This window comes from Rutidosis leptorrhynchoides, chromosome 4 (genome assembly GCF_046630445.1).
Source record: "Rutidosis leptorrhynchoides isolate AG116_Rl617_1_P2 chromosome 4, CSIRO_AGI_Rlap_v1, whole genome shotgun sequence".
Classification (NCBI taxonomy): Eukaryota; Viridiplantae; Streptophyta; class Magnoliopsida; order Asterales; family Asteraceae; genus Rutidosis; species Rutidosis leptorrhynchoides.
In genome coordinates, this window is record NC_092336.1 from 207,129,154 (window position 1) to 207,157,138 (window position 27,985).

Below are 27,985 nucleotides of genomic sequence, written 5' to 3' on the forward strand. Positions count from 1 at the left end.
GACTTATTGTCACCGCCATGGCAGACTTCTAATGTGGTGCTGTCGTAATGGAATATCATCTCCATAGCGGATTTATTTGTCATCAAAATAATGCACCGTCATGTATGGCGGACTTCAAATCATGTAGTATCGTGACAGACTTATCGGTGTTGCTGATGCGGCAGACTTTGAATGTAATGCAGAACGGACTTGAATTGGTGCCGTAGCGGACTTAATGTCACCTCGGACTTGTTCACCTCTGCAACGTACTTCAAATGTAACGTTGTTACGGACTTATGTTAATGTCGTGACGTTTATCTCGGTGTCGTAATCGTCTGCAATTGAGACACCGCAACAGACTTATCTTTATGCCGTTGCCGTAGCGAATTTCAAATGTAATTTCACAACGGACTTATCTTGTAGCCGTAACAGATTTATTACTGCTGGCGTAGCAAACTCGGTGCCGTAACGGGCTTATCATCACTGTCGTAGCGCACATGTTATTTAGTGACGTACTTTTAATGTAATGCCCGGACCAAAATTGGTGCCATGACGGACGTATTACACGTCAACCGTTAAAACGGGCTTTAGTTTCTTCCTCACTTGTCCCGATTTGTTGCTGTTTGTAACCTGTGTTTTTTTACATTAAGTCAGTACGCGCATATATAACAAATTTGTATGCAAGCAAATATGTCTTGCGCTAGGAACGATCTTGGAGCCCGGATTACGATGATGCGTTGTCTGTACAACCGTGCCACCACAGCTGAGTGTTCCATCTCTGAATTTCCCCGAACCTCATAGCTCATGACCAGGAACGTACGTAATGGATGTACTTGTACCATAAATCCGGATACAATAATATGCATGTTTGCCTTCACATTTGATATAGCTTTATATATAGTATATATAAAAATAAAAGTGGCTTTATGCGTTGATCGATTCTTCATTACATGTCCTGTACAGCTTTTATGCAAGTCTTTAATCTTTTGTTGTAAACATTTGTGCAAACCAAATAAAGCATCGTTGAATGCATCTTCATGACACTTCTGTTGTTATTCTGCTTGATTTCTATATCCTTGTACTAACCGTACCTTCTTGGTGACGTGGCGTACAACTGTCACCGGCTATACCATTTCAATGCCTCTGGATGCCTCAACGTTCGGACTAAGCTTGGTGTCATAACAGACGTCTATCACCGCCATAGCGGATCTCAAATTTAACGCGATTACGGAGTTATTTTCATGGCATAACGTCCTTATCATTACTATAGCTGTCTTCAAATGCAGTTGCATTTTGGACCTATCTCACTGTCAACCAACTGATCGTCACTGTTGCAACGGGCTTATGTGGCGTTACGGACATGTTGTCCTATCGTAGTGGACGTTGTACCTCCAAAACAGTCTTCAATATGCATGCGTGACGTTAAGGTCTTATTCAACACTACATATACGACTTCAAAAGTAATGTCGCAACGGACTTATCTTGGTGCCGCTACACGTAGCGTACTTCAATGTAAATAAGCAATAGAACTATTTTAATCTGTCACGGGCTTTTCGTCACCTCCATAGCGTACTTCAAAAGTGATGCTGTTAGACCTCAAATGTCGTTCCGTAACGGATGTATCTTTGTGGCGTAGCACGTATTTTTTGTAGTAGACTTCATTTTTGGTGCGGTAATGGACCGAGGTTTTCTCCATGGCGAACTTCGAATGTGATGCCGTTACGGTCTTATCTTGTGCCGTAACAAATTTGTCTTACTTCCGTACTACGCATTTCTTGGTGTTGTACGTGACAGACTCACATTTGCCTTTACAGGCATTTCTCGGTAGCGATAACTGTGTGAACTTGATTGTACCCCAAATTTTCGAGCCATTGTAAGGTTGCTGATTCAGACCGCATCATAGCTGTAAGTAATGGCATCACAGAGCATTAACCGTGATCACCTGCAAAAATCTTTTGATGATGTTGAATGTATTGTTTGGCTGTACTATACTATGATTCTTCTCTGCCTCGTTTGCCTACTTCATAATTTATGGTATGTAAAAGCCATACTCGATGGCATAATGGAGCTCAACGCCATGCCTGGAGTTGACGTATCATCCTGAACTCGATTTCTCGTTGTCACATGATACCAAAAGGAAAACAATTAGATATCGAATCAAAACGAAATTGATGACAACAAAAGCAGGTATATGTATAACTCATACGTACCCGCATACCGTAAAGCTAAATGTTTCTCATGAGTTCGAGTCTCGAAGCATGTTAAACGAGTGTACACAATGCATCACATGAGAAACATTTAGCAAAAATAATTAGATAACAAACAAATAAAACCGAACATGTAACACTGTGTAAACCTCTGATTTGAGATTACTGAATGATTGATCATTGCAATGGATGAGCATAAATCCACAACAAGAAAAACTCAAACCATGCTGAGTAGTTCAAACCAATTCTGACTACAATATTATTGCATACTATGCAGAAAATAATAGTACCAGTTGCTTCCTTTCATGTACTTGAGTTACCCAATCTTATTTAGACTCCCATTAGTGCAGCGTGATGAGGGATTTTTTGCCCCATCACGCCCCCCATCACCCCTCTATGGGGCTCGATGGGGTTTGATTCCGGCCGGCGCGATGGCTCCATCACATGAAGGTGATGGGCCGAGCTGCGAATGGGTGAATGACACGTGTTTTGGACCGTTGAACTAGCCGTTTGCTTTTTTTTTTCTTTCTATAAATACCCCAACTCTTTATACAATTATTCACACACATTTCATTCAATATTATTAAAATTCCTATTCTATACTTCAAAAAAATAAAATGGTACGTGGGTTGTTCCAAATGTTTAATATTTGGGATTCCGACGATGAAGAGGATTTGGATTTTTTACGAGAAATGGCCGAAGAATTGGATGCTGAAGAAGCTGCCAACGAAGACCGAGTTCGAAAGCGTCAAGTTTACCTACGTAGAGATCGTGAAGAAGCAGGTAAAAATTTACACAAACATTATTTTTCAGAGCATCCAACTTATCTTGATCGTTGGTTTAGAAGACGTTTTAGAATGAGTAGAGATTTATTTTTACGCATCCAAAATGACATACTTAGTTATGATGTAGAACCTTTACCTAGTCATTTCGAGTATTTTAAACAAAAAAGAGATGCGCTTGGTAGACTAGGTTTTACTACTGAGCAAAAGATTTCATCTGCGTTGCGTCAATTGGCGTATGGTACAGCAGCAGACATGTTTGATGAATATTTACAAATGTCTGAAGCCACATCATGTATATTTACAAATGTCTGCGTTGTTCATGTCCAACTTCGACATGATCTTACTGAACACATTTGGAGCCTTCCCCCAAACTTTAGAACTATGAATGGTTAATTTGTGTGGTTGTTGTATTTTTAATTTAATTGTTGTATTTTAATAAATTGTTGTTTGGACATGATCTTACTGAACACATTTGGAGCCTTCCCCCAAACTTTATAAATTGTTGTTGTATTTTAATAAATTCTTGTATTTTAAGTATTTTGAATTTCAACTTTGGATTCATGTAATACAGTAGTGATGAGCAGAGATGCTCTGCATAAAGTAGTGGTGAGCAGAGATGCTCTATATAAAGCTGTTTCCACTATTACCTTTATTAAAGCTGTATTCAACATGTGATTTTAATTCATGACCATTGGATTCGTTCAAACACTTGCTTCAATCCCCTAATAATAATAATAATAGTAGTAGTAGTAATAATAATAATAATAATAATAATAATAATAATAATAATAATAATAATAATAATAATAATAATAATAATAATAATAATAATAATAATAATAATATAAAATGAAAAACTAAAATTAAAATTAACTCCATCACATAATCATCACGCCCACCACTACAAACTCCATCACGCCATCACCTCATCACATTTGCCAACTCAGCACTATACCCCACAAAAACCCCCATCACCCGCCATCACCCCGTCACCATTAAAAAGGGTCTTAGTGTTTCATTGCCGTATTCATAATTAAAAAGGAATACAACTTTTCTTAATTGAAATGGTCGATGAACCATTTAATTTAATGCATCTAACAATCATTGCCATAAGCAGTTACAATATGAGAGGTTATTATATTTAATTTTTTCGACAGTTGCATGAATTAATTCGTTCAGGTCGGTTACCCCTTAACTTACATTAACTTGACGGTTAACTCACCAAGTACCTCCATGTTGCCCATCAGTTTTGACGGTTACTAAAAATGAAACGTCTTCCTCCAATTGAATAGCTGGATGCATTTAACCAATTAAGTCGGTTACACTTTCCTTGAGTGCACGCATTAACAAACAAGCTTCATTTAATTACTAATCAACGGATTCCAGAAATACTAAAAAGTCAATGATCATTAGTTTTTGAAACCGGCGGTTACATATCAACAAAGTGCCTCAATTATGGTTTTGACGGTTTTGTTAAAACCAAACATTAATTGTCACGTACGGTTTCTAAAATAAAGAACGATCATTTTCCATGCAATTAATAAGGCAAAGTGCTACCATTTAATTAAAATCGACAATAGACGGTAATCAAGAGGTAACTTACCTCGAAAAACGTAACCACTTCTGTGGTTATCAAGAGGTAACTTGTGCAATAGACGGTTATCAAGAGGTAACTTAACCGCTTCTGTGGTTTTCTTCCGATTGAAGATTGGCGGTTACTCAATACCATAATGTTCTTCTACCTTCCATTAATTGGATATGGGGTTACCTGCAATTTACATTAAGAGGAGCTATGCCACAAAACTGCAATTAATTGAACAACTCCACCGTCACCATTTCAACTTTAATCTACGTGGTCTTATTAATCATTAGCCATAGTACCACAAAAACATTTCGTTAGTTTCAATGGCATAAAAGATGCAACTGGGAATTTTTTGATTGTTAAATAGAACAACTAACCTCTGTTGATCATAAACTCCGTTAATTCTTCCATTGTACATGTTTTTAAAGTTTCAGAAAACTTACCGATCAATTAGATTGAATGCAAATTTCCTGATGTAAGGTGAGAATGTGAGACTATTCGAAGCGGTCCCACGAATAGCGCCAAATGATCAAGCCAAAAACTGACCTGAGTGCATCTTGTGGGGGAACCGCCTCTTTACACTCCGGGTGGCCGTGTTAACCCGTCGAGATAGTTCTCATCGAGGGTGGTAAAGAGGGCGGTTTGGTGGTGGTAGACTTTTGCCGAGCCTCCATGAATATTGATGAGAGGAGAAGAAGTTCTCAATTCATGTTGTATTTTGTGTGTGTGTAGAATGAATGAATGTCCCCTGGAAGCCTCCTAGTTTTCATTATATAGTAAGGAGTGGGCCAAGCCCATCAAGGGTAGTCCACTAAAAGGAGCCCACTAATATTGGTCCATTAAGATAACATATTAAGAATGACTTGTGGGTATTAATAGTCCATAATAATACCCACGTCATCAGTCGCTAACGACAAGTTAAAACGTAAGTATGAACATTCCTATTGCCTCTTGAAAGACCTGAGCCTTAGGTTGTAAATCAAGGGGTAAAATGATCAGGCCATGGCCAGGTTGTCTGCTTGGTCGTGGCTTGGTCACCGGGATCATAACTTGACTTTAACCGTTTTCGTTCTAGATTTTTCGTCTTAAGTCTATATTCTTCAATTTTTGTTGCATCGTCTTCGTAACCACTTCAACTACCAAATAAAGCAAGTAAATGCTTAAATCTTTGATAAAGTTAATTTATTGATTATAAATAGGGGTTAATATTGGGGTAACACGTGACTTTTTAGCCGATATCAGTAGATTTTGAATCGGTCTTTTCCACTAGCGGTCAAATTATTTCGGAAAGAAGATCAAAACTTACCCCCAAATCCGCGGAAGTACGTGTATAGGTTACAACATGTGACACCGTTGGAAGGTCCACTAGGTGAAGACGTTGAAGAAACTATCAATATAGAAAAAGAAGTCGGGATATCACTTCCAACGACCGAATTAGATGAAGGTGAATTCGAACCCTTTGACGTTGACAAAAAGATAATATCGGATGACTTATTATATGAATACGATATAACGGGTGATAGCGATTTCGAAGCTCAATATACAATAAAACACTGATAATTTTTGGGTAATAGCCTTGTCGAAGCTCGAAATGTATTAGCATTTATATTCTCGACGTTTGTATATTTGTATTGTTTAGATAAAATTATAATTATTGTGATGTGATGAGTTTTTGTATTTTATATTTTTAATTGTATTGTTTAAAAAAAATTATGCTCATATCGAATTATTTTTTTTAGTTAATTTTAACATTTACCCGCAACATAAATAAAAAGAAAAAAAACGAATCCGAAGTCGAAACCGAAAATATCATAATTAGAATCCGGAAAAAAAACTGATGTAGTAAAAACCCGATTCAAAACTGAAAAACCCGATTACGAAAAAAAAAAAACTAGAAAAATCCGATTGTGAAACCAAACCGGAGTGTTTTTAGAACCAGTTCCGGATCAGGTTGTTTTTTAGAACCAATCCGGATCCAATTTAAAACCGGTTCTATGTACCTCTAGCAATAGCATTAGGCCAATATATAAAAAAGGCAACAAAAAGGTGGATGAATCAACTAACCGTTGTATTCAACAAAAATAACATCAAACGGGTGATATCCTTATATCATCAATATTATTTAGCCATACGCTAATAAATTGAATTTCAGGCAGGTTTAAAACTCATGAAAATTTGATTCTACCATTCTCATGGCGTCTCTCACCTTTTTTAACCTAATTATTGACTTGAGGTCTATTCGGAAGCAATCTCTCTATCCATTGAACATTGAGAGGGAGAACTTTCTCTACTCTTGAGATGTTTCACTCTGGGTGAAGAAATGACGTCTTTATTCTAGAATAGAGAAAGAATTGTCTACATCTTACCTCTCACATACTCCACTTTTGAGAAATTGGATTTCGTCGTTGCTGCTACCAAATATGCTTTAAAGCATTCTAATGTAAAACGCATTAAATCTCGCATGACCAAATACGATAGTGGTTGTTCTATGTGTGATTATAGGGTGGAATCCATGGACCATATCTTTTTTGGTTGCCCCATTGCCTGCGATATATGGCATAGAATCAGCTTGTGGATTGATGTGCATTGGCCGAGACTAGAGACTTGGATTGAGTGGTTAGCATGGTTCGATAGTTGGCATGCTTCGTCTATTGTGAAGACTAAGTTGTACGTGATCATCGCTACTTCCTTTTGGCACATATGGAGACACAGAAACAGTATCATCTTTGCTTCCCCGTTTATGAAGGAGGAGCTCATTTTTGATTCGATTCGTAATTATGCTTTTAATTGGTTTTGTAATAGAAGTAATATTTATATTAGATGGGATGAGTGGCTTTTAAAGCCATTATAATCGTTTTGTGTTTTGGCGTTTTAGCCGTTGTATGTTCGTTGGTGGCCTTTCCCTAGCTGCTAGCTAGGGGGTTGTTTTTTTAATAAAATCTCAGCTGTTCGAAAAGAAAAAATACGATAGTGTCTCCCTCAAAATATGGCATGACCTTTATGTCTTTCAGTGACTTATATTTTTGCAAGATCTTATTTTCCTGTAAGCTCTCAACAAACCACATTCACAAAGATAAACCAACAAGCAAGCGACAGCATGAAAAGATCCTAATAAGAATCACCGTATCTCCGTTTCAAAACACACAAAATCGAGGAAATAACAGCAGTAATAGTAGTATTCAAATAATACCGTTACAAAGAGTATTTTATAACCATAACGAGTACACGAGGCATATGCAGCTCGAATCTCTTAAAAATACTAAAGAGAAACTCGAAAAACAGAGACTCCCCATTTTTAACAAAATATAAAAGGTAATCTTTTGCCTTAATTATTTCCTGATTTGAAGAAACTCAAAGCTCCTAAGCGGATCATCTCGACCACTTTTTGAGGCACGACTAAACCCAGACGATTTGTTCTCATAACCAATTTGCGCTCTTTGTACAGCAGACGTACGACCCCCAATGCTCGACACAACCCTTGACGAAGTTTGTCCTTCTGTGGCTTCACCCGACGACCCTGGTCTGGTCCCTGAAGCAGCAACATACTTTGACGAGCTCCCGTTTCGAGATGATCGCACTTTTTCAGTGTCAGCTTGCTGTACAAGTACCGATAAGAAGGCATTACCCCCACAGAAATTAACTATAGGCCAAGGTGTTTTAACCAATGTCCCAGTTCATTCGATAGAGTTCGATAACGGGCCCACTTATAGAACTCGTGGATGATTGACATGTGTCAATAGACAAACCTTTAGGTCTATTTATCGCTTCGCTTATCATAATACTACAATACAAGTACATATACCTAACTGCAACAAAACTCACTTATCCAAGAACAGAACCAAATTACTTATTGGTTCGTTTAACATGGATTTTTTTTAGGTTGTCATTTTCTATTGGAGAAATTACCAATAAAGATAAGATAGTACCATAAAATACCAGATTTGACAATGTGGGGTACGTAAAACTTTCGCTCATAAAAAGGTCATGTGAAATGGCAATTTTATAAAATACACATCAAAATTATGTTATCTTTTCATTAGTGAGAAAGTTTTACATAACCCGCATTGTCAAAATTTGCATTTCATTAATCAATTATTAATTTTTATTAGGACCATCCAATCCAGTATAAGAAAGTTCACTTTTATAATGCATATTAAATTAACCCCATAGTATAAAATCGGGTAAAATATATATATTCTTACCACATCCTTTGACGAAGGTATATCTTCAGAAGTTCGGTGTCTTGAATGTTCATAACGGCCACCAATTGCTGGATTTCTTCTCGGGAATGCTTCTAACGCCCGGGAATCTTGGCCACCTGCTTTAAACACATTCACTTTATATATGTATATATACGTATCAGCATATATCAACAAATCTACATATACATGTATATAAACAATACCCGATGTTCTTCCTTGTTTTTCTGCTGATGTTCCAGCATTTAACCCTGCACTACCACTAAGATGCTGCAAAAGTGATGCAAGAGATGAGTATACATATACATACGCTCTTCAAAATGACATAATATACAAAGTACATAAAATCAAGATTACAAAAATCGCTACTCGGGGAGTACTCGGCAACTCGGGGTGTAATGGATGTTGACCAAGTTTGACTTTGACCAATTTTGACCGAATTTCCAAGTTTTGGCCGATTTCCGAGTAATCCCAAGTTTGACCGAGTACTCCCCGAGTTGCAAAAACCGAGTACTCGCCGAGTAATTCTGAGTTTTGCAACCCTATTAATAAAATTATGAATATATAGATGCACTGACTCTTCCTCGGGAGCTTGCACCTATTTGAGGATACTTCAATACGGTCCAATCAAATACATAGTCAAATTGATAACCTACAATATCATATGAATATAGAGCTTAAAAATGATCAATTAAGGGAAATGATAGCACTAAACAGAGATCAATAGAAGTACCTTCACGTATAAATAGATCCCGAAAAAGCCTCTTCAAGTAGGAATAGTCTGGTTTGTCCTCGAATCTCAATGATCGACAATAATGGAAGTATGAAATAAATTCCGATTGATACGATTTACATAACACCTAAGAAACAAAATTTTGTTTTTGTAGGATTTACCAAAATTAAATATCTCAATCGTCTATTTGAGTCGCAGAAATGCATTTATTGAAATATATTTAGATTTAGATATATATAAATATGTAATGTGTAATGTATCCACAATACCTCTATTGGAGTCGACATTTTCTTTTCGCTGATCCTATCGTATTTCTGCTTCTTGTTTCCTGCTTTCAGTCCCTGCCACGGAAGGCTAATGCAAAATGCAACATACAAAATATCAAAAGATCGAATTTTTATATCGTACTGATGCTCAAAATATTACAGAAAATATAAATAAAGTGACAAAATGCAACACTCGATCTGCTCACCTTCCTCTGATAAAATACATAAGAACATAGCCAAGAGATTCAAGATCATCTCGCCTACTTTGTTCTACACATTCACAATAAAAAAAGATCGAACTTTTATATAGTATTGATGCTCAAAATACTTGCTTTTCATTAGGATTATTTTTGAAATATAGAAAGTGATGAACCGATTACCAACTCCAAGATGTGTGTTCACGCTAGCATACCGAGCCGTGCCTGTGAGATTCTTGTTTTCCCTGAGAAATTTCAAACAGTTGGTAAGATCAATTATCTATAAAACAAATTAATTAAAATCAAAATTACCATTTAAAATTATAGGTAAAAAATTTATGTTTCTGGATGTCTGACAAAAAAGAAAAATTTTCTTGTCGGAAACCATTTTTAGTTAATATTACATCTTTACGTGTTAACGTGATTACAAATTAGTTGACGTTATTTGTTACATCTAACTTCAATTAAAATCCAAATCATCTACCAATGGGAAAACATGCACGTTAGGTCAGGTTGGGTAAATTAACAGACAACTTTTTTGTCCAAAATAATATGATTTTAAATAACAATGATATATCATGTATAGTATTAGAATATTGAGCCTGTCGCAATAGAAGATAGAAGATAGAAGATAGAAGATACGATTTACAAGTTAGTATACACTTAAGTATACTTTGAGCAACTTTAAAACCATTTGACCTGTTTACCCCATTTGACCAACTAACAACAAAATATCACCCAACTTGACCCACTTTAAACTAAAACGATCACAGTTCATATCAGCAATCACAGCAGAAAAAAAATGTATTCAACAAAATACATCATGAGACGAACAAATTTGATTACACGTTGACCTGTTTTAATGGGTTGCAATGTTGCATGGATAAAACTGGTCAAGAACAGGTAAACGTGTACTCAAATCCTAAGAACATTATATATTTCTCTATTTTCAAAACAAAGGTTATAACCCTAATTAATAATAAGTTTTTATAGACCTGAGTTGTTGACGCGACTTAAGGGGTCAAACACAACAAGAATCGTTTTGTAGGTATGTGTTTGACATTTGCAATATTTGTAGGAAACAGAAACCACCATACACAAACAAACAATAAATAAATAAGTAAACAAAAAAATAAAAAGATCTTAAGATCAGTTACCTGTATGGTATGTGTTTATGAGTTTGTAGATCCCTATACTTTTTTGCAAGCCCGAAATCTATCGCATATACCTACCATAAGAACAAGTGAAAACAGTACTATGATTATTAGCTTGCACAAAAATATACTGTATTATGCAACTCTATAAATAAATAAGTACATAAAATTACCTGATTAGCCTTGCGACCAAGCCCCATAAGAAAATTGTCAGGCTTTAAGTCACGGTGAAGAAAACCTCTTGAATGCATGTACTCAACTCTATTTATCTGGAAAAATGAATATAAAAAAAAAAAAAAAAATCAAACACATAAATGAGAAACGATATACACGTAAAAAAAAGTGTTGAATTGTTATAGATCGGTTTCCATGTAGTCTTACCAATTGATCTGCGAGCATTAGGACGGTTTTCAAGGAGAACTTTCTATTGCAATAGTTGAAAAGGTCTTCAAGACTTGGTCCAAGAAGGTCAATAACCATGATATTGTACTCGCCCTCAACGCCAAACCATTTGAGATTTGGTATTCCCGCTTCATTGAAAAAACAAAATATAAACGTCAACTAATAATCAACAGATCTAACAAGTTGGACAATTTGGGTTAAGCTTTATCTCCAACAGTCAAATTGGTCAAATCAAACAATAAAGCTACAAAATGAAATGGGCTTAAAGTTTCCCAAAGTGTACTTGTGAACTTAAACATTATTGAGAATCGAGATAAATATAAAAACAGAAGGTGAACCTACTTCCTCCTTGCAGAAGCCTGTATATTTTTGATTCATAATGAAGTTGAGGATGCCTCGTCTTAACGGGTTCCTGCAGCGTACGATAACAGAGAAACATGAGTTGTTTCCAAAATCAAAAATTATGTTCTTTATAAACATGAGGTTTAATGCAGTAAAAATACATAACAAACAAGTATAAATACGAAGTTTAATTCGAAAGTATAGGTACCATAAACCAAATATTCTCGAACATAAATCCTACAATACATAGCTTACACGATTATATAATATTCATGTGCCATGCTTAAGATTAACATGACACACTAATACAACACCAGCAGTACCTTACTATTCAGTATTTAATCTAATTTTGTCCTAAATCATAAGTTCAATACAATTAAGCTCAAATAGCAACCTACATTGAAGATGAACATATCAATCAATAAAAAGAGCTACTTAAGTGATTGATTTCCTTAATAGTGTACATAGTTTTTACTGCAAGATTGAGCAATTTTGTACAGACATAAGTATCATAAATGCAATTGTACTTCACACTTATAGCCCAAAATTAACTCATTTATGCAACTTGTTGTGCTCACTATATGCATTTTTCACACCCCATGAAAAAAAATGTTTTCCTTTTTTGCAAAAAAAGACAAGAATAACACATGATTGATCAAAAAATCAATAATATTTTAGAAAAATACCAGTTTAATAGCTACTTCTTCACCACTTTGAATATTAACACCTGAAATATCATAACAAAAATACCATCAACAAAAGATATAAATTTATTAATAAATGATACCAAATTCAACTCATTTTCTAAAAAAAATTATACCTAAATAAAGTTCACCAAAGGATCCACTCCCAATTTTCCTTCCAAGCTTAAATTTTCCACCAAGAATATGATCCATAATTGTTTCTTCAATTAACTCCAACCCAAATTCAAGATCTAACAAATACCTAATACAACCTCAATTTAGGGTCTCAAATAATTTAACGCCATCTCACAATTTCATTAAATCAACGGTCAATTATCACCCCCATGCACCAAATTTCAAGACACCCAAATTACAAAAAACCAAGAAAACCCTAATCTTGATTTCAATGATGAAAATTTACATAATTCTTCAACACCCACCAAAAATGAAAATCATAATCACCCAAATATGATCAAGTATTAGATGGGCTCACCCAAATTTGTTGAATTGATTGAAAAAAGGTGGGAATTTTTTGAGAAAAGAATATGATTGAAACGTAAATTGAGATGAGAGAGAAATAGTAATATAATATTAATATAAAATATAAAATGGTGTATGTATATGTGTAAAGATTGAAGAAACGTGAAAAAGAAGGAGAATGGGAGAGAGAGAGGTGAAAAAAGAACGATGGATATGTGAGGAGGATATTGATGAAGAAGAAGAAAAGCAGGTGTCAATATTTTGCTTTTTTCTTTGTCTTTTTATCATATTATATTAATTAATTAATTATTAATTAACTAAAATTAATAATAATTAATTAATTAATACTCCGTAATTAACTATATAGTAAAGTAATTGCTTAATTATTTATTATTAATCTATTTATTTAATTTAATTTAAATACTTAATATTAAATTGTTTAATTGTTTAATTATTTAATTATATAAATTTATATTATATGTATTATTATTATATTATAAATTATAAATATATATAATACTAATGATAAATAAAGAGATATAAATAAAAAATTAATATTATAAAATTATTTATTATTAATATTTTAAGTATAATTTTTTTTTTATAATATAATTAATAGATATAGTATAGTATTATATACTCGGTATCTTTATACATATTTATATTTTTTTTAGATAAACGAGGAAACTCTCTTATTAACGAGCACATTGGCTCCCCATAGAAGGTAAAACCTCGAGTAATCAAGTCCCCTATATTTATATTCTTCTTTTTGTCGTCATGGTTTTTGTTAATTTCTTTATTTCGGATATAATTATAGTGATATATTTGTTTGTCTTCATAGTAATATTTAAGGTCATTTCTGTGCCTGGCAAACGGGTCAGGTTGGGTCGGTTTGGGTAACGGGTCAATATGGTTTTGGGTTGAAATGGGTCATAGGTCAAACGGGACAATTTTTTAAACGGGTCAAAATGGGTCAGGTTGGGTCGGTTTGGGTAATGGGTCGAAACGGGTCACAGGTCAGTTGGGTCAAATGGGTCAAATGGGTTACATCGCTTTTTTTTTTTTTTTACATTTATTACATTATTTTAGTTATTATTATTTATTATATATACATAAGAACTATTAATAAACATAATAAATGATATAACCATAAATGCTTTCATAAACTTTTGACGGATGAAACTTTTTGTGCTCGACCCATTTGACCCGCTCACAAAACCCATTTGACCCATTTCTATTTATTGATTTTTGAGTATTGATACCCATTAGACCCGTTCCTTCAGTTTTTTTATAGAACTCAATAGGTTGGAGAGAAACACATTTAGAACTTTTTTTTAAGTTTTAATTTACATTTTTAGGCTTAGTTTTCTCAAGACCCAATTGACCTGAAAGTTTGACCCATTTGACCCGAATTTAAGTGTGTGGGTCACAATTGCCAGGTCTAGTCATTTCATTGTTTGAAAACCGTGATAGACTTGCATAATATTCAAAGATTACTAAAACTTTTATAGGAAATTATCAATTTTACTTTCAATATACAAATAACTTCATTTGTTACTAAAAGTGTAATAACATGCATGATATTATCTGTTAGTGAGCTGTGAGCTGGTTTTCATCATACGGATATATAATAAAGAAGAAACGATTACAAGATAGTCATCATGATTATTATGTTAACAAAACATTTAGTAATCAACAAAAAAAATATTTGTTAAAAACCATTAGTAATCAGCAAAAAAATGTAGCTACATGCCTGCGTGTAAATAATTACATAATTATTTGATTATTATGTCAGCAAAATGTAAGTAATCAACAAAATTTTTGGCAAAAAAATATCTACGTCTTCCTAAACATCATCAAATGCAATTTTGGAAAAGCAAGTTGAGAGGAGACATAATTCTTATAAAAATGCCATTTTAAAAACACAAATGTTGTTTTGAAAACATAATTTCAAACACTCTCTTATACGGTTTCAGTGAGTCTACTAAACCATGGAATTTGTTACATTGATCTATTAACATTTGGACTCTACTGTGATCTCGTTTTTTCAGTTGAATTCTACTTCATGTTTTTAATCACTCTTAACCGAAACTACACTTTATGTATCAATTGAAAATCATAACTTACATCTATAATGTTGAAAAAGACAAGTAAAGTCACAAGTAATTATTTCCGGCTATAACTCACAAGTAAAGTCAAGGTTGAAAAAAGACGTGAGACGGGGTCGAGAACTTAAAATGTCAAGACAGGGGGTCGAGACGGATGTTGACTTTTATATATACACACATATTTTAAAGCAAAAAAACTTCGTTGACCAGTTTGTACCTATAATCGTTATTACCCTTAATATAATACAAAAAAGTAATACTAATCTTTTTGACCGAATTTAATCGAATTTTTGACTTTTGATCGTCGTTGTTAACCGAATTTTGACTTTTGACCCGACCTTTCCTGCCTTTGACCAAACTTTTGACCGTTGATCGACTTATTAGACGGCGAGACGGGGTCGAGACGGACTAGTCACCAAAACATCGTTGATCAAGCATATTTTCACGAGGTCAAGGTGAACCTACGCTTAAGTGCATGATAGGGTTTAAGGACTAACAATATTCGAACCTCCGACGCTTAGTCGTGGATAACCCACATCGGTATCGTTTTGATTCCGACAGGGTGGCCGATTTGAGAGTCCACCAACAACCCAGCATACGGGGTTTAGTGGCCCAAAGACATGAAGGTTTTATAGTTCGAGACATACCTGAAAGTCTTTATGTGAGAGATCGTATGATGCTTGTTCGTACGATATTGTGTATGCTATGTTACGTATGAGTAACCGATGATTTTAGGGTTTGGGAGCTATGTATTTATAGACTCGCGAATTAGGGTTTTGATAGGATCTCATCCCTAATTAAATGCGATCTTATCCCAACTAACTTTCGTTATTTAAGGAAAAGAATCTGAATTAATTATACCGTACATTCTTCAAAAATATACTGGACCCTTATGCAAGTATACGAAACTCGCATCAGATGGTATAGGCGCATAGAATGAGACTATACCCTTGTCATATGTCTTACATGGCAATTAGTGTGCGGTACAGGACTTTGGATGCGTAATCCGCATGGTCATGCGGATATGCGTATCATTAAGTCCCCCCAGTTCGGTGTTATATACAATGGAATTTAGTGTATGACGTCGAACTAGCAAGAAAACTTATACACATAATGAACCATAAAAATTCCTTGAACCAAATGAACATGCTTAATATTTTGTTTGAATGCCTAGTTGGATTCCAATTGTAACCAGATAGTGCATAAGATTATTTAAATATATATGCGTAACCGGATACTGTATTAGCATTAAATGCAATGTATGTGTGCAATCACTAAACTGTCTTTTCGGCTGCATTTCCTGCACCCGAGGTGACAACTGTCACTGTTTACCGAAAAGGTAATGATTGTAATTATGCAACCGCCTGGTAATGCTAACGTGCACCAGGCATCTTAACAAAGTGTTTAGCTTAAGATTGAAACACGTGTACGGTCGTGATTACACCTTTGTTATTTTTTGACCTACGTATTTTCTCTATAAATAGGGTTTTGGCATATTTCATCTCGTAATCTTTTCCATTTACAGTCATTCAAATCTTTTCATCTTCTCTGCCAGAAAACCCTTTTTTTCAATTTATCTTATCGTAAAAAGGTGTGTATCACACTTTTATACTTTGTTGCGTTCTACTATGTAACCTTAGTTACATACTAACTACGTATGCATATTTTTTTCAATTTATTTTATTTTGTAGATGAAGATGGAATCATATGCACCTGTTTCTGCCGTCGACTCTGGTAATCTTACCAATTCTCCGGCTAGTCATTCGGACACTGTACCTTCGCTTTATAAAGCCCCCGAAGCCAGAAGCCTTGGTAACCATAAGAGGTTTCTTGATGAAGGTATTTATTTTGATCGTCTGACTTGCTCTTAAACTGGACTTTAAACCGTTTGTAACGTCGTTGTATCTTATTTGCAGGTCCAAGTTGTGTATCCCACTATTCTTCATGTGCCAAGCGTGCATGCTTGAATCCTTACGATTCATCTCCATTGATCCCTAATGTCAACGAGTTTATGAAAGTGCCACTCCCAGTGTTTGCAGAACAATTTTCTTTTCTACAATCTTGTGTCCCACATCCGTTAGTACAAAAGTTTGCTGACTTTCTCCATTTGAAGAGCTCTATGTTGACGCACAGTCGACATTATTCAATTTGGCCAAAGATCTGAACCGTCTGCACCAAAAATCAGCTGCTCTTGCCAATCCACCGGCAACATCATCGACAGAAGTAGCCAAAATAAATTCGTTAGAAGAGGACAATGCCAGACTGACTGCGCAACTTGCGGTTACTGTAACCGCACATGTGCAGGCGGAGGAGCGCATAAATGTTATGATGTTGAAGAGACAGTAGGATGAAGACCAGCACAATGCTGAGAAGAAATTCATGTAGTCTGAGATTGTATCTTTGTCTGCAAAGCTAAAGGAGGCGGAGAGCCATGTCGTATTTCTGAATGAAAGTTTTAGTGACTGGATTGCGGCCCAGGTATCATGGGGCGCAAAACATGATGCAGTGAAGGCAGGGTATGACATTCTCTGGAAGGGTTTACCGACAATCATCCAACATGCTCTTGATTGCAAAGCTGTCGAGCAACGGTTTGGTGCAGCAATGGTGGTTGCGCGTGCTTATGAGCGCACCTTTTTTTGGGATGTTATTTGTCAGGAGATGTATGTACCTCCTCCATTCCTCCGAATGTTGCTGAGCTTCTCCCTGATGGAACAAAAGAAAGATACGACCAAGCTTGTGCCCGACTCGAACAGATCCCCATTCCCCGTTTGCAATTTTTAGTCAATGATTCTAACATCTCCGCTCAGGAGATTGTAAATGACAAGTTCAACTGAACTTGTTAGGCTACCCGAAATGGATGCTGTTTGTCTATGTTTGGGTAGCAATTTTTTGTTAGTGAGGGATGGGCCTTGCAACCTTGGAGGTTTCGCATCCCTATATTATATTTTTCTTTTTCTTTCAAAGCAGGGTATGCATCTGATCGCTGCGTGCGAGGATGTCATATTCTCCTTAGTGTAGGGCAACGTTCCAGCCAAGCCACCCCCTTTTATTTTATTATTATTTTTTCTTTATATATTAGCATATACTAGTTTATTTTTTGTGCAAGTCACGCTATGATGTTAAGCGTTAGACTTTATATTTTTTGCCCAACTATAATTGGTAGGTTTAACTATTATAATCGAATATATCTATGGTTATCTGCAATTATATCATTGTATTTCATAAAATTATTATGGCGGATATAACGATTCATTACAATTTCTATGCATGTCATAACTCTAATTTAGAATAAATGTCATGATTTCATGACGGGAGCGACCCCTCAATCTTTTCATGATCTTTTTATTCTTGTGCTAACAATCTAATGTTATACACAAAAGAAGCAAACCAATGCTTGTATGTTTATACTCAAGACTTTTATAAAAAATTTTATAAGTGTTTACGCATATACAATCCAATGTAATTTATCCGTATTATAGACAAACCAATGTCTATATTCAAGAGCCTTCGGGCCACGCCAATGTCCGGGTTATTTGAACAAGTAAACCAAACTTGTATTTTATAGTCTAGACTGTGCAAGTCTCCTCTTGCGCGGTGTACAAGCGTTCAAAACAATCCAATGTTTTACTACTGTCACCATTAAAAAATAGTATTAGTAACCAAACTAAACTATGCCACTTGAGACTCGGAGTGTGTCCCTGTGCAGCTTAGGGGCATGCAATCAACAATTGTAAAAATACACAAGTTATTTGGCTTAAACTGAATGATTCAATTTATTTCAAACATCTTTTGATCAATACTTAGTTGTCATGTTTACAATGGAAAATTACATAATAAAAAATTTCAAACAGCTTATTTGGGGTGATCAATCCCTCTGTTGTTTTTTATATGTAGCACCGCTTAAGTATTTGTGCATGCCAGGTGCGCTTTATTGCTCTTCCATCTAAACTCGCGAATCGATACGCCCCTGTATCGCTTACACCAATAACCTTATATGGTCCCATTTAGGTCCAAGTTTACCCGTGTCTTCCACTCTGCTTACTTCATTTTTCCACCATACCATATTATCCAATTGGACAGATAATGGTTGCACGCGCTTGTTATAGTATCTTGCGATTCTTTGCTTGTTGATTGCTTCTTTTATCGCCGTCATTTCCCTGCGCTCTTCAACCAAATTTAGATTTTCACGCAGTTCTTCGCTATTGATACTTTCATCGAAGGAAGCTATGCGCATGGTTGGTACATTTATCTTCGCGGGTATTACAGCCTTGGACCCATACACCAAACTGAAAGGTGTTTCATTAGTCGCGCTTTTTGGGGTTGTGCGGTGTGCCCACGGCACGTTTGGTAGTTCATCTATCCAACCCCTTCGGCACAACCAAAGTCTTGCTTTGATACCTAACACGATATCTCGATTTGTTACCTCACACTGGCCGTTTGCTTGGGGGTGTGCAATTGATGTGAACGTTTGCTTTATATTTAGCTCTTGGCACCAATCACTGAATGTCAAATTGTGTACCATTGTCACTTACTATTTCATTTGGTATTCCAAACCGGCAGACGATGTTCTCCCATATAAAATTGCGGATTTGTTTGCCTGAAATTGTTTTGAGCGGTTTGGCTTCTACCCACTTTGTAAAATAATCAATTGCTACAACTAAAAACTTTACCCCTCCTGGTCCTGTGAGGAATGGTCCCACTATGTCAATTGCCTATTTGCAGAATGACCATGGAGACGCGACTGGTATCATTGGATGTCGCGGAGCTTTGCTTACCGGCGCATGTAGCTGAAATGACCGACATTTGCGTATTACCTCCGCGCATCTCTATATATTAACGGCCAATAGTACCCAAGCCGCATTATCTTGGACGCAACTGTTTTGTGCCCTGAATGCAAAGCGCACATCCCTTTTCAAAGTATTTCGTATGCCCGAGAGACATATTAAATTAATGTGGCTAGTATGTTTTGATCCAAGTCGGGTCATACCCAATAACAAGCTTACCGACACCTTATTCGTATTTAATCTTAGCGATTGGTTCGTTGATTATAATACACGACACTTGAATTATAAGAAAATTGGTTTTCTTAAATCACTTGATATGTATATATATAAATTATGGAATAATTTATATATAATGCGGATTTAATTATTTATTGGTTAAATAATTAATTAAGTTATGTTACATTTTATAAAATGGGTTTTATAAATAAAGTATACATAACATATATATTGGAAGTTTATAAAATATATTTTATAAAATCTAATTTTATAAAAGTATTTTATAAATTTGGTAGTGGCATTGGTAAGGGATGTTTTGCATGTCCAAGACTCCTTTCATTGGCTACTTTTCTCATTTCCACATGCATATGTACCAAGCCTTATTTTTGGACTAGATACACATGCAAAACACATATCAAGACATTTTAAAAAAACTCTCTCTCCCTTTCACCATGAGGCTGTCCAAAATTTAGAGAGAAAAAGAAAGGGTTCGTTTGAGTTTCAAAAAGGTAATTTCAAGTGTAGAAATCCTAACCAAACTCAAGAAGGTGTTGGTGTCAAGCTTGGGCTATTACAACTTGAGGTTTCATCCGTTCGGAACTTGTCTTCATCATCATCTTCTTCGTTACCTCCTAACTTGGAGTAGGTATAATCTCTTAACCCACTTGTATTTTGTAAGCATATTTCACAACTTGATCCGATTTGGGATTTGACTTTAATCGGTTAAAGAATAACATGTTTGTAATCGGTTTTACACGCTTCCGCAAAGTTTGTTTCTTAAATGGGTTTTAAGTCTTTTGAAACATGTTAAATCCCAACAATGGTATCTAGAGCCGAGGTTGTTGGAATATGCTTCGAGATGGTTATTAAACCCACTATTTTGCATTCTATGAACATGCATGAAAGTAGAATGCAAAATTTTTCGGGTTTTGGGTGGTTGTAATTTTGGCCTAAATTTGGGGACCCAAAATGGGTTTTTGGTTTTTCCATTTTGGTCATACTTGGTTGTATGATGATGTTCATAATCTAAGCCTTGACCTTGTGGTTGGTTGAATGTTTGGTTGATTTGTTATTATTCATTTGGTATATAATAATAATTATTCATTTTGGTCATGTAATTTATTTTATATTTGGTATGTAAAATAGATTAGGTTGTATTTTCATTTTTTAGAGAAAAATGTATTAGGATATATTTTTGTAATAAGATGAAGATACAAGATGGTGACAAGGAAGAACACAAAGAGGAAGCATTTTGGATGCAAGATTTAGTGGGAGATTTTGGAATCTCCAAATTTGTGTTTGTCCCCATTGACCGGTGACATTTATTTTCGGCTAAACAAATGTCCACCAAATTAACTTGATTGTGAACATATTCTTTGCATGCTTGGTTGTTTATTGTTTGATTATGGATTGTATGTTTGTATGCTACAAGTTTATCTCACATATTAACAACTTGCAAAGAATTAAGCTAAAATTTAATTGGTTAAATTTGAAATGACTAAAAGGATTTAGTAGTAATAAATTTGGTTTTATTACATGACATGAAAATGGATTTTCACATGTACCACACACTAAATGCATGTTAGTGTATGGTATAAAAGTTTTCTTGAACTAGAATAAAGAAACCTTAAAAACCCTTTACATGCAAAGGAAACAAGTTTAACGCCATCCTTTTGTGTGACACTTAAGCATGTTAGGGAACTCATGATGGGATAAAGGTCACCTAACCGTTATGAGCAAACTAATACGATTAAGGTGATATTCGCATGCTTGTGGGATAAAGGTCACCTAACCACTTGTATGTTAAGTTTACACGTCTATACAAGTAGGACAACTTGGTTTGAGAATCATAAACTTAGGGTCACCGAAGTATGAGGAACAAATAGGCGTTGATGGGATAAATATGCCATGCAAAAGGATTGCATGATCCCATACCTTAGAAGTTGCAAAGGGATTGCAATTGTCATATAAATGACTACCTAGCTAAATCAAATAACGAGATAAAGGTCACCTAACCGGAATTTGGTTTACCATTGGATTCTAAAATTTAATAAATCAATTGGATTTAAAAGGGTATTAATTGTTAAATTAAAAATTGATACTTAAACAAACTTTGTTAAATTTTGTAGATGGCCGCCAATAACAACAACATTCCTAATGCATCAATCAACTTTAATAACCTATCATTGAGGTCCTTACTCGAAAATGAAAAACTCAACCATACGAATTTCATGGATTGGTTTCGCTGTCACACCCCCAAAATGGACCAGGGGTAATTGTGACCAATCATATCATAACACAGTTGTATAAGCGAGAACGACTCTAAATGAGACGTTATATTTTTAAATAAACAGCGGAAGCATTATTCAAAGTTTTACATCATAAGAGTACAGTAAATGGGAAATGTCTAAATAAAATGATAAATATGAATGATGGATTCCATGCAAGCAGCAAAGCATACGTCAATCATCTAGTAGCAAGTAGCAGCTAGCTCAATCATTACCTGAGACAAAACATGCTTAAAGTGTCAACCAAAAAGGTTGAGTGAAATTCACAGGTTTATAAATAATATCCAAAGTTTTAGACCACAAGATTTAGTTTAAAGTTGATTGATATAGAAATATCAATCTAAAAGTGTTGCTGCATTTTGTAATATCGCTACTAAACAAGTTTACCCTATGACACCTTGTATTGTCAGTGTCGTGGAATCATTATTATGTAACCAAAGACCAACGGTCGAATGGTTAGAGACGTTACTCTCAATAGGCCTACTCACAATAATTAAGTTTGCATTTAAACGTAGCAATTGACGATATTACGGTAGGGATTTAGCATGAATCAAAGCATGACAGCATAGTTAACAATTTAGTACTTGTGTCTAAGTGTAAAACAGTTATAAAGCAAGCATGTGTCTCACCCTAAAAGTTGTAAAACAGTTATGAAACAGTAAAAAGTAGGGCTATGAAGTTCACCTTAGTAGCACACGAAAGAATTGAACGGAAGGACGTGACCGAGATCTCAACCTAGAGATAGAACGTATGATCAGACATTGCCTAACAGACAATAGTATATAGTACTATATTGATAGTAATGGTTCACTAAAGAATTTCCATTTTCGGAAGGTTACTATTTATGAAAAGTTTCCACTTATAGTAATTTTCCAATTTTAGAAAGTTCGGGTTAATCTTTAGCAAGATGTTGTACAACTCTACTCAAACTTCGTTGCTATCAAATAAGTCAGGAATGACCAGATGTAACCGAGGGCCCAGGATTCTTGACCAGAATCTAAGTCATGGCATTCGAGATCCACAAGCTTACCCATAAATGGCAACCTAGACATCATTCACTTACGACCGTGAGTAGCGATGAAGTTCACATGAATTATACATTATCTTTGATTAACCTTCACTTTAGGTGTATACACACAACGAATTATTAATGTACTTAATAATTATATATGTGATAATATAACCTAAGTATTATTTAATATTTAGTTATTATACCTTAGTATGTCTTATATAAATTAAATACAATTACCTTTAAATAAATACCTAAATTACTTCAAAAATAATAGTGTTTTATTAATCGAACATTATTCAAAAATGTCTAAATAATTAATTAAATATGTAAAAATTATATACATAATTTTTATAGTCTTAGTTAATCATATATATTAGTATAAAAATTTAAGAAAACGTTTTTATTATATTTTTATATTTATTTTTGTTTTTACCCTTAATGTATTCACAAAACAATTTTAATTCTACATAATTACTAAATAAATCCAAATAATTATTTTTATAATTTTTATAAGTTTCTATCAGTCTAATAACCTGTAGAAAAATATTTAAAAAAATATTTTTATTATTTTATATTTATTCTTAATTTACCTTCGAATTACATAATAATAGAGTTTAATTATGTAATAAATACCAATTCGACCCAAGTAATTATTTTTATAATTTTTTCAGATCTATATAAGTTTTATAAACTCAGAAAAAAATTATATATATTTTATTTTTGGTTAAAAGTATTTATTACGAATTTTACATTGTTTTTAAGTTTAAACACTACATACTTCGTATTTAATTATAAATAATATTCCATAAATTATCAAAATTATTTTTATGCATCATAACACTTATAATACTAATTATAACATATAAACATAATTAATTTCGAATTTTACAAAGAATATACAATAAATATAAATATAAATGACAATATTGAAAAAAAATTAATAAAAATAGAAAGTACCTTAAATTTTCTTCAAGGTTTTGAGAGAATAACTTAAGTTTTTGTGTTTGGGAAGAAAAAATGAATGAGGAGCCATGTATTTATAGGTAAAAAATGGTTGGTGAAAAGAAAAAAAATAATAAAATAAAAGTGCCAATTTTGACAAAATAATAAAAACATGTTAAAAATGTTTTTAATAAGTTTTTGTTTTTAAAAAATATTTAGTCAAAATTCATGGGCTCATTATTTAATTTATAAAAAAAAATCTTATTTCTTTTTTTTTATAAGCTAAAAATATAAATAATGATTAAAATAACTTATCATTTAATTAATAATTATGTTACATATAGTTTTATATATAATACACATTAATATTAATATTAACTAAAGTTATTTTATATAATTAGTATAAACTTTAGTTAACAAAACATGTCGACAAAAAAAAAAAATATTTAATCAACGTCAAATTTAATCATATATTAAGTATGGATAACAACCCTAGGGGCAAATTAGTCAATTCAAGTATGGAAATATGAGGGTTGTTATAGTACCTACCCGTTAAAGAAATTTCGTCCCGGAATTTGATAGAGATCGTCATGGTTGATAATAAGTATGTTTTCATGACGGATATGAGTTGGAAAATAGAGTTTTATCACTATTGAGTAATAAAACAATTCGATTACGTGAAGAGTATGAGTGAAGCTATCGTAAAAAAAAATGAAATGAGGAAAATAAAGATTTGTTTTTAACTCTTGACGTAATTAAAGTTTATTTTCAGAATTCAAGGGATTTAAAGAAAATCTTTATAATCTGTATAAGATTTGATTCTCCGGTAATTAAGGAAATTAAAATTTCCTTGATTATTGTGTCTAGAATTTTGCTATAAATTAGCTTCTTCTGTTTCATTATCTTCACCACTTCTATACTTTCTTTCTCGATTCATACTTCCAAAGATTGTGAAAATGCTCCATCCAGTTCTTATCCTGGATATTTTTCTGACTATTGTTTCTGTCATTCTTCTTTTTCATTTACCCCCAGAGGAATCTGTTTACTTCTACAATTACCTTGGGGTTATAGTGTTTTTAATTCTCCCGTGTCGTTATGTTGCTATACGCATTGATATACACGGTTTGTAATTTCCGTGTTGTTATCGGGCTTTATATTTTCCCTTATATGTCGGAGCTCTATGCTCTTGTTTTTCCTTCCCGACTTCAAGTCAAGCGAATAATGGTCTAGAATTCGTAGGTATGGAGTTTCGAATGATCATAATATACAAAGCAGAAGGAAAGGTAATAGCACGATTTGATTTGTCAAGTTACTAGAATTACTAAGGATAGAACTATCAAGAATATATGTTCTTGATATGTTCAGAGGTTAAGTAGAATGTAAAAGTCATGTAACATGGCAAATGATGATTATAAAGTCTATGAATCATCATCTTCCATTAAAAATTTAGCATGACTTACTGTAATATAATCACGTTGGCCTGACGTCATTATATTATACTAACTCATGCTTCAATTCCCAACACTACTTCAAATCATTCAAAATTTAAACTTGTATGTTACAGAAATATAGAAACTAAAACATTTTCCTTTATTATGTAACACAAATAGTGCGAAGTGATAAATAATTTTGGACAAGAATAGTTATGAATGTATCTTCAGAAATATGGAGGATATTTATAACGAAAGATACGATGATATCTTAGAATTTTCTAAGATCAAATGATAATGAGGAAAATTCTTCTGTAAGGATTTAGAATGCGTAAGGAGATCTTTTGTAATTTTCATCAGAAATCGAATCATCTAGATTCTTTGATTACAGGTTTAGTCCTTGTGATTTGTCCACGGTCTCCTTCATGGTTTGCTCAATTCGTTTTTCAGCACCAAATTTTCTATCGAGCGTTCCCAATACCCCATTCTTTATCATCAAACTCCTGGCCATTTAGGCCATCTACAATTTTGCTGTTTCCTCTGCATTTAATGCAGCCATATTTGAATCGTCGGTTATCAATCTGAGATGGTTTCAAGAAATTTCATTTTTAGATGATTGAACGCTGATTGTGATCGTCAAGATTCAAAGGATGTTTTCAAAAATTTTGAATTTGAAGTGTTTAAGCGTAAGATGCATCCATCAATGGATCTAACAGTTGATGAAGAAATGTTTGTGATTTTCAAAAGTAAGGAATGGTAAGTTCGGTGGTTTGATGTGATAATTCATCATAGAATACGAATGAATATAATTCATGAATGTAGTGATCTTTAAGAAGATAACACTTGCTAAAGTTTTACTTAAATTCCGATATGTCAAAATCAGAATATGTATTTGAATTTGTATGAAAATGGTTGTTCTTTAGTGAACGGATACATATGTGGATGTAAGTAGTATAGTTAATGACTGTTGAATCAGAATTGAAGAATGTACGGTGTAACATATTAATGTGAGATATAAATATTTCTCGGGTATTACCTACCCGTTAAAATATTTTTACCGTCAACAGTTTGTACAACAGAATATTTAATTACAATCTTTATGAAAATATACGTACATATATATTTTCTTTCAGATGTAATCATGGATTTAATGAGTTAATATAATATTAAACTCATTTGATTTACAGTTGAAATGAGAATTAATAATCTCCAAAACCTTAGAGATTTAATAATTGTCGCGAAATATTTCACTAATGAAGTTATGAATCAATACTTCATCGTTCATTGTTATTGATATATCTCGGTATATGATGTTGGTGCTCGTGGATTTCTTGTGAAATTCACAAGGCACGAATAATGTTTTCTAGAAAGTTTTGAGTACATCGAAAATGGAAGTGTAAAATCAAACATGTATTTGAATAATACACTTGATTTATTATGAAAATGGAGTTTAGTGTGCTGAAGCAGTGATTAACGATTGTTAAGTCATTAACGAAGGATGTACATCATAGCATATTAGTGATATGAATTATCCGAGTAGTATTTACTAGTTAAGATTCACACGTAATAGCTTAGTACGAAAATATTTATTATTGTTCCAAACCATATATATATAAAGTATACATATATAATTCTTCAGAAAGAATGAGTCAATACATCTTAACTCATTATTACTAATATTCCTTGGTATCTATGGGGCGTATGATGTTAATGTTTGAGGTACTGAGTGTGATGTTGAGGCGTGGAATGCAGATGTTGTTGTTGGTGAAGCTGATGCTGTTGGCGGTGATGCTGATGGTACTGGTGGTACTGGTTATGCTGCTGGTGCTGTTGCTGGTGCTCGTAGGTTTTGCACCATATTTTCCAAAGCCACTACTCGAGCGCGAAGCTCGTTGACTTCTTCTATTATTCCGGGATGATTGGCGGTTCGGACAAGTGGATGAATAAGATCTGAAATTCTAGATATTATATATTCGTGACGGGATATCCTGGAAATGAGGGTGAAAATAGTGTTCCGAACGGGTTCGCCGGTAAGTGCTTCAGGTTCTTTGCCAATAGGGCAATGTGGTGGGTGAAAAGGATCACCTTCTTCACTTCTCCATTGATTAAGTAGACTACGAACCCACCCCCAATTCATCCAGAAAATGTGATGACTAATTGGTTGGTTCATTCCGGTTACACTGCCATTAGAGCTTG

The 27,985-nt window shown here is 34.0% G+C and overlaps 2 protein-coding genes across 2 annotated transcripts; both read right to left on the minus strand.

The window, feature by feature from the left end:
• Positions 1-7,681: 7,681 nt before the first annotated feature.
• On the minus strand, positions 7,682-13,201 carry LOC139843263 (casein kinase 1-like protein 9). Its single transcript, XM_071833332.1, has 14 exons — positions 12,667-13,201; positions 12,533-12,573; positions 11,847-11,916; positions 11,484-11,632; positions 11,276-11,371; positions 11,106-11,176; positions 10,132-10,193; positions 9,958-10,021; positions 9,755-9,839; positions 9,486-9,612; positions 9,331-9,404; positions 8,959-9,022; positions 8,756-8,871; positions 7,682-8,149 (listed from the first exon to the last, which is right to left on the minus strand). Exons 1-14 carry the CDS (start codon positions 12,740-12,742, stop codon positions 7,883-7,885), a joined length of 1,362 nt encoding a protein of 453 aa, XP_071689433.1. The 5' UTR covers positions 12,743-13,201; the 3' UTR covers positions 7,682-7,882.
• A 5,892-nt stretch (positions 13,202-19,093) lies between these two features.
• On the minus strand, positions 19,094-19,639 carry LOC139841376 (uncharacterized). The gene has a single exon (XM_071831596.1). It carries the CDS (start codon positions 19,637-19,639, stop codon positions 19,094-19,096), a length of 546 nt encoding a protein of 181 aa, XP_071687697.1.
• Between the last annotated feature and the right edge of the window lie 8,346 nt (positions 19,640-27,985).

Bases quoted from the DNA above. Each gene is read 5' to 3' on its own strand.
- LOC139843263 (XM_071833332.1), bottom strand. From the start codon at position 12,742: ATGGATCATATTCTTGGTGGAAAATTTAAGCTTGGAAGGAAAATTGGG. The intron at 10,194-11,105 runs GTAACTGATCTT...GAAATTTCTCAG, and splicing joins CATAAACACATACCATACAG to GGAAAACAAGAATCTCACAG. The intron at 9,613-9,754 runs GTATTGTGGATA...TTTGTTTCTTAG, and splicing joins AAATGTCGACTCCAATAGAG to GTGTTATGTAAATCGTATCA.
- LOC139841376 (XM_071831596.1), bottom strand. From the start codon at position 19,639: ATGGTACACAATTTGACATTCAGTGATTGGTGCCAAGAGCTAAATATA.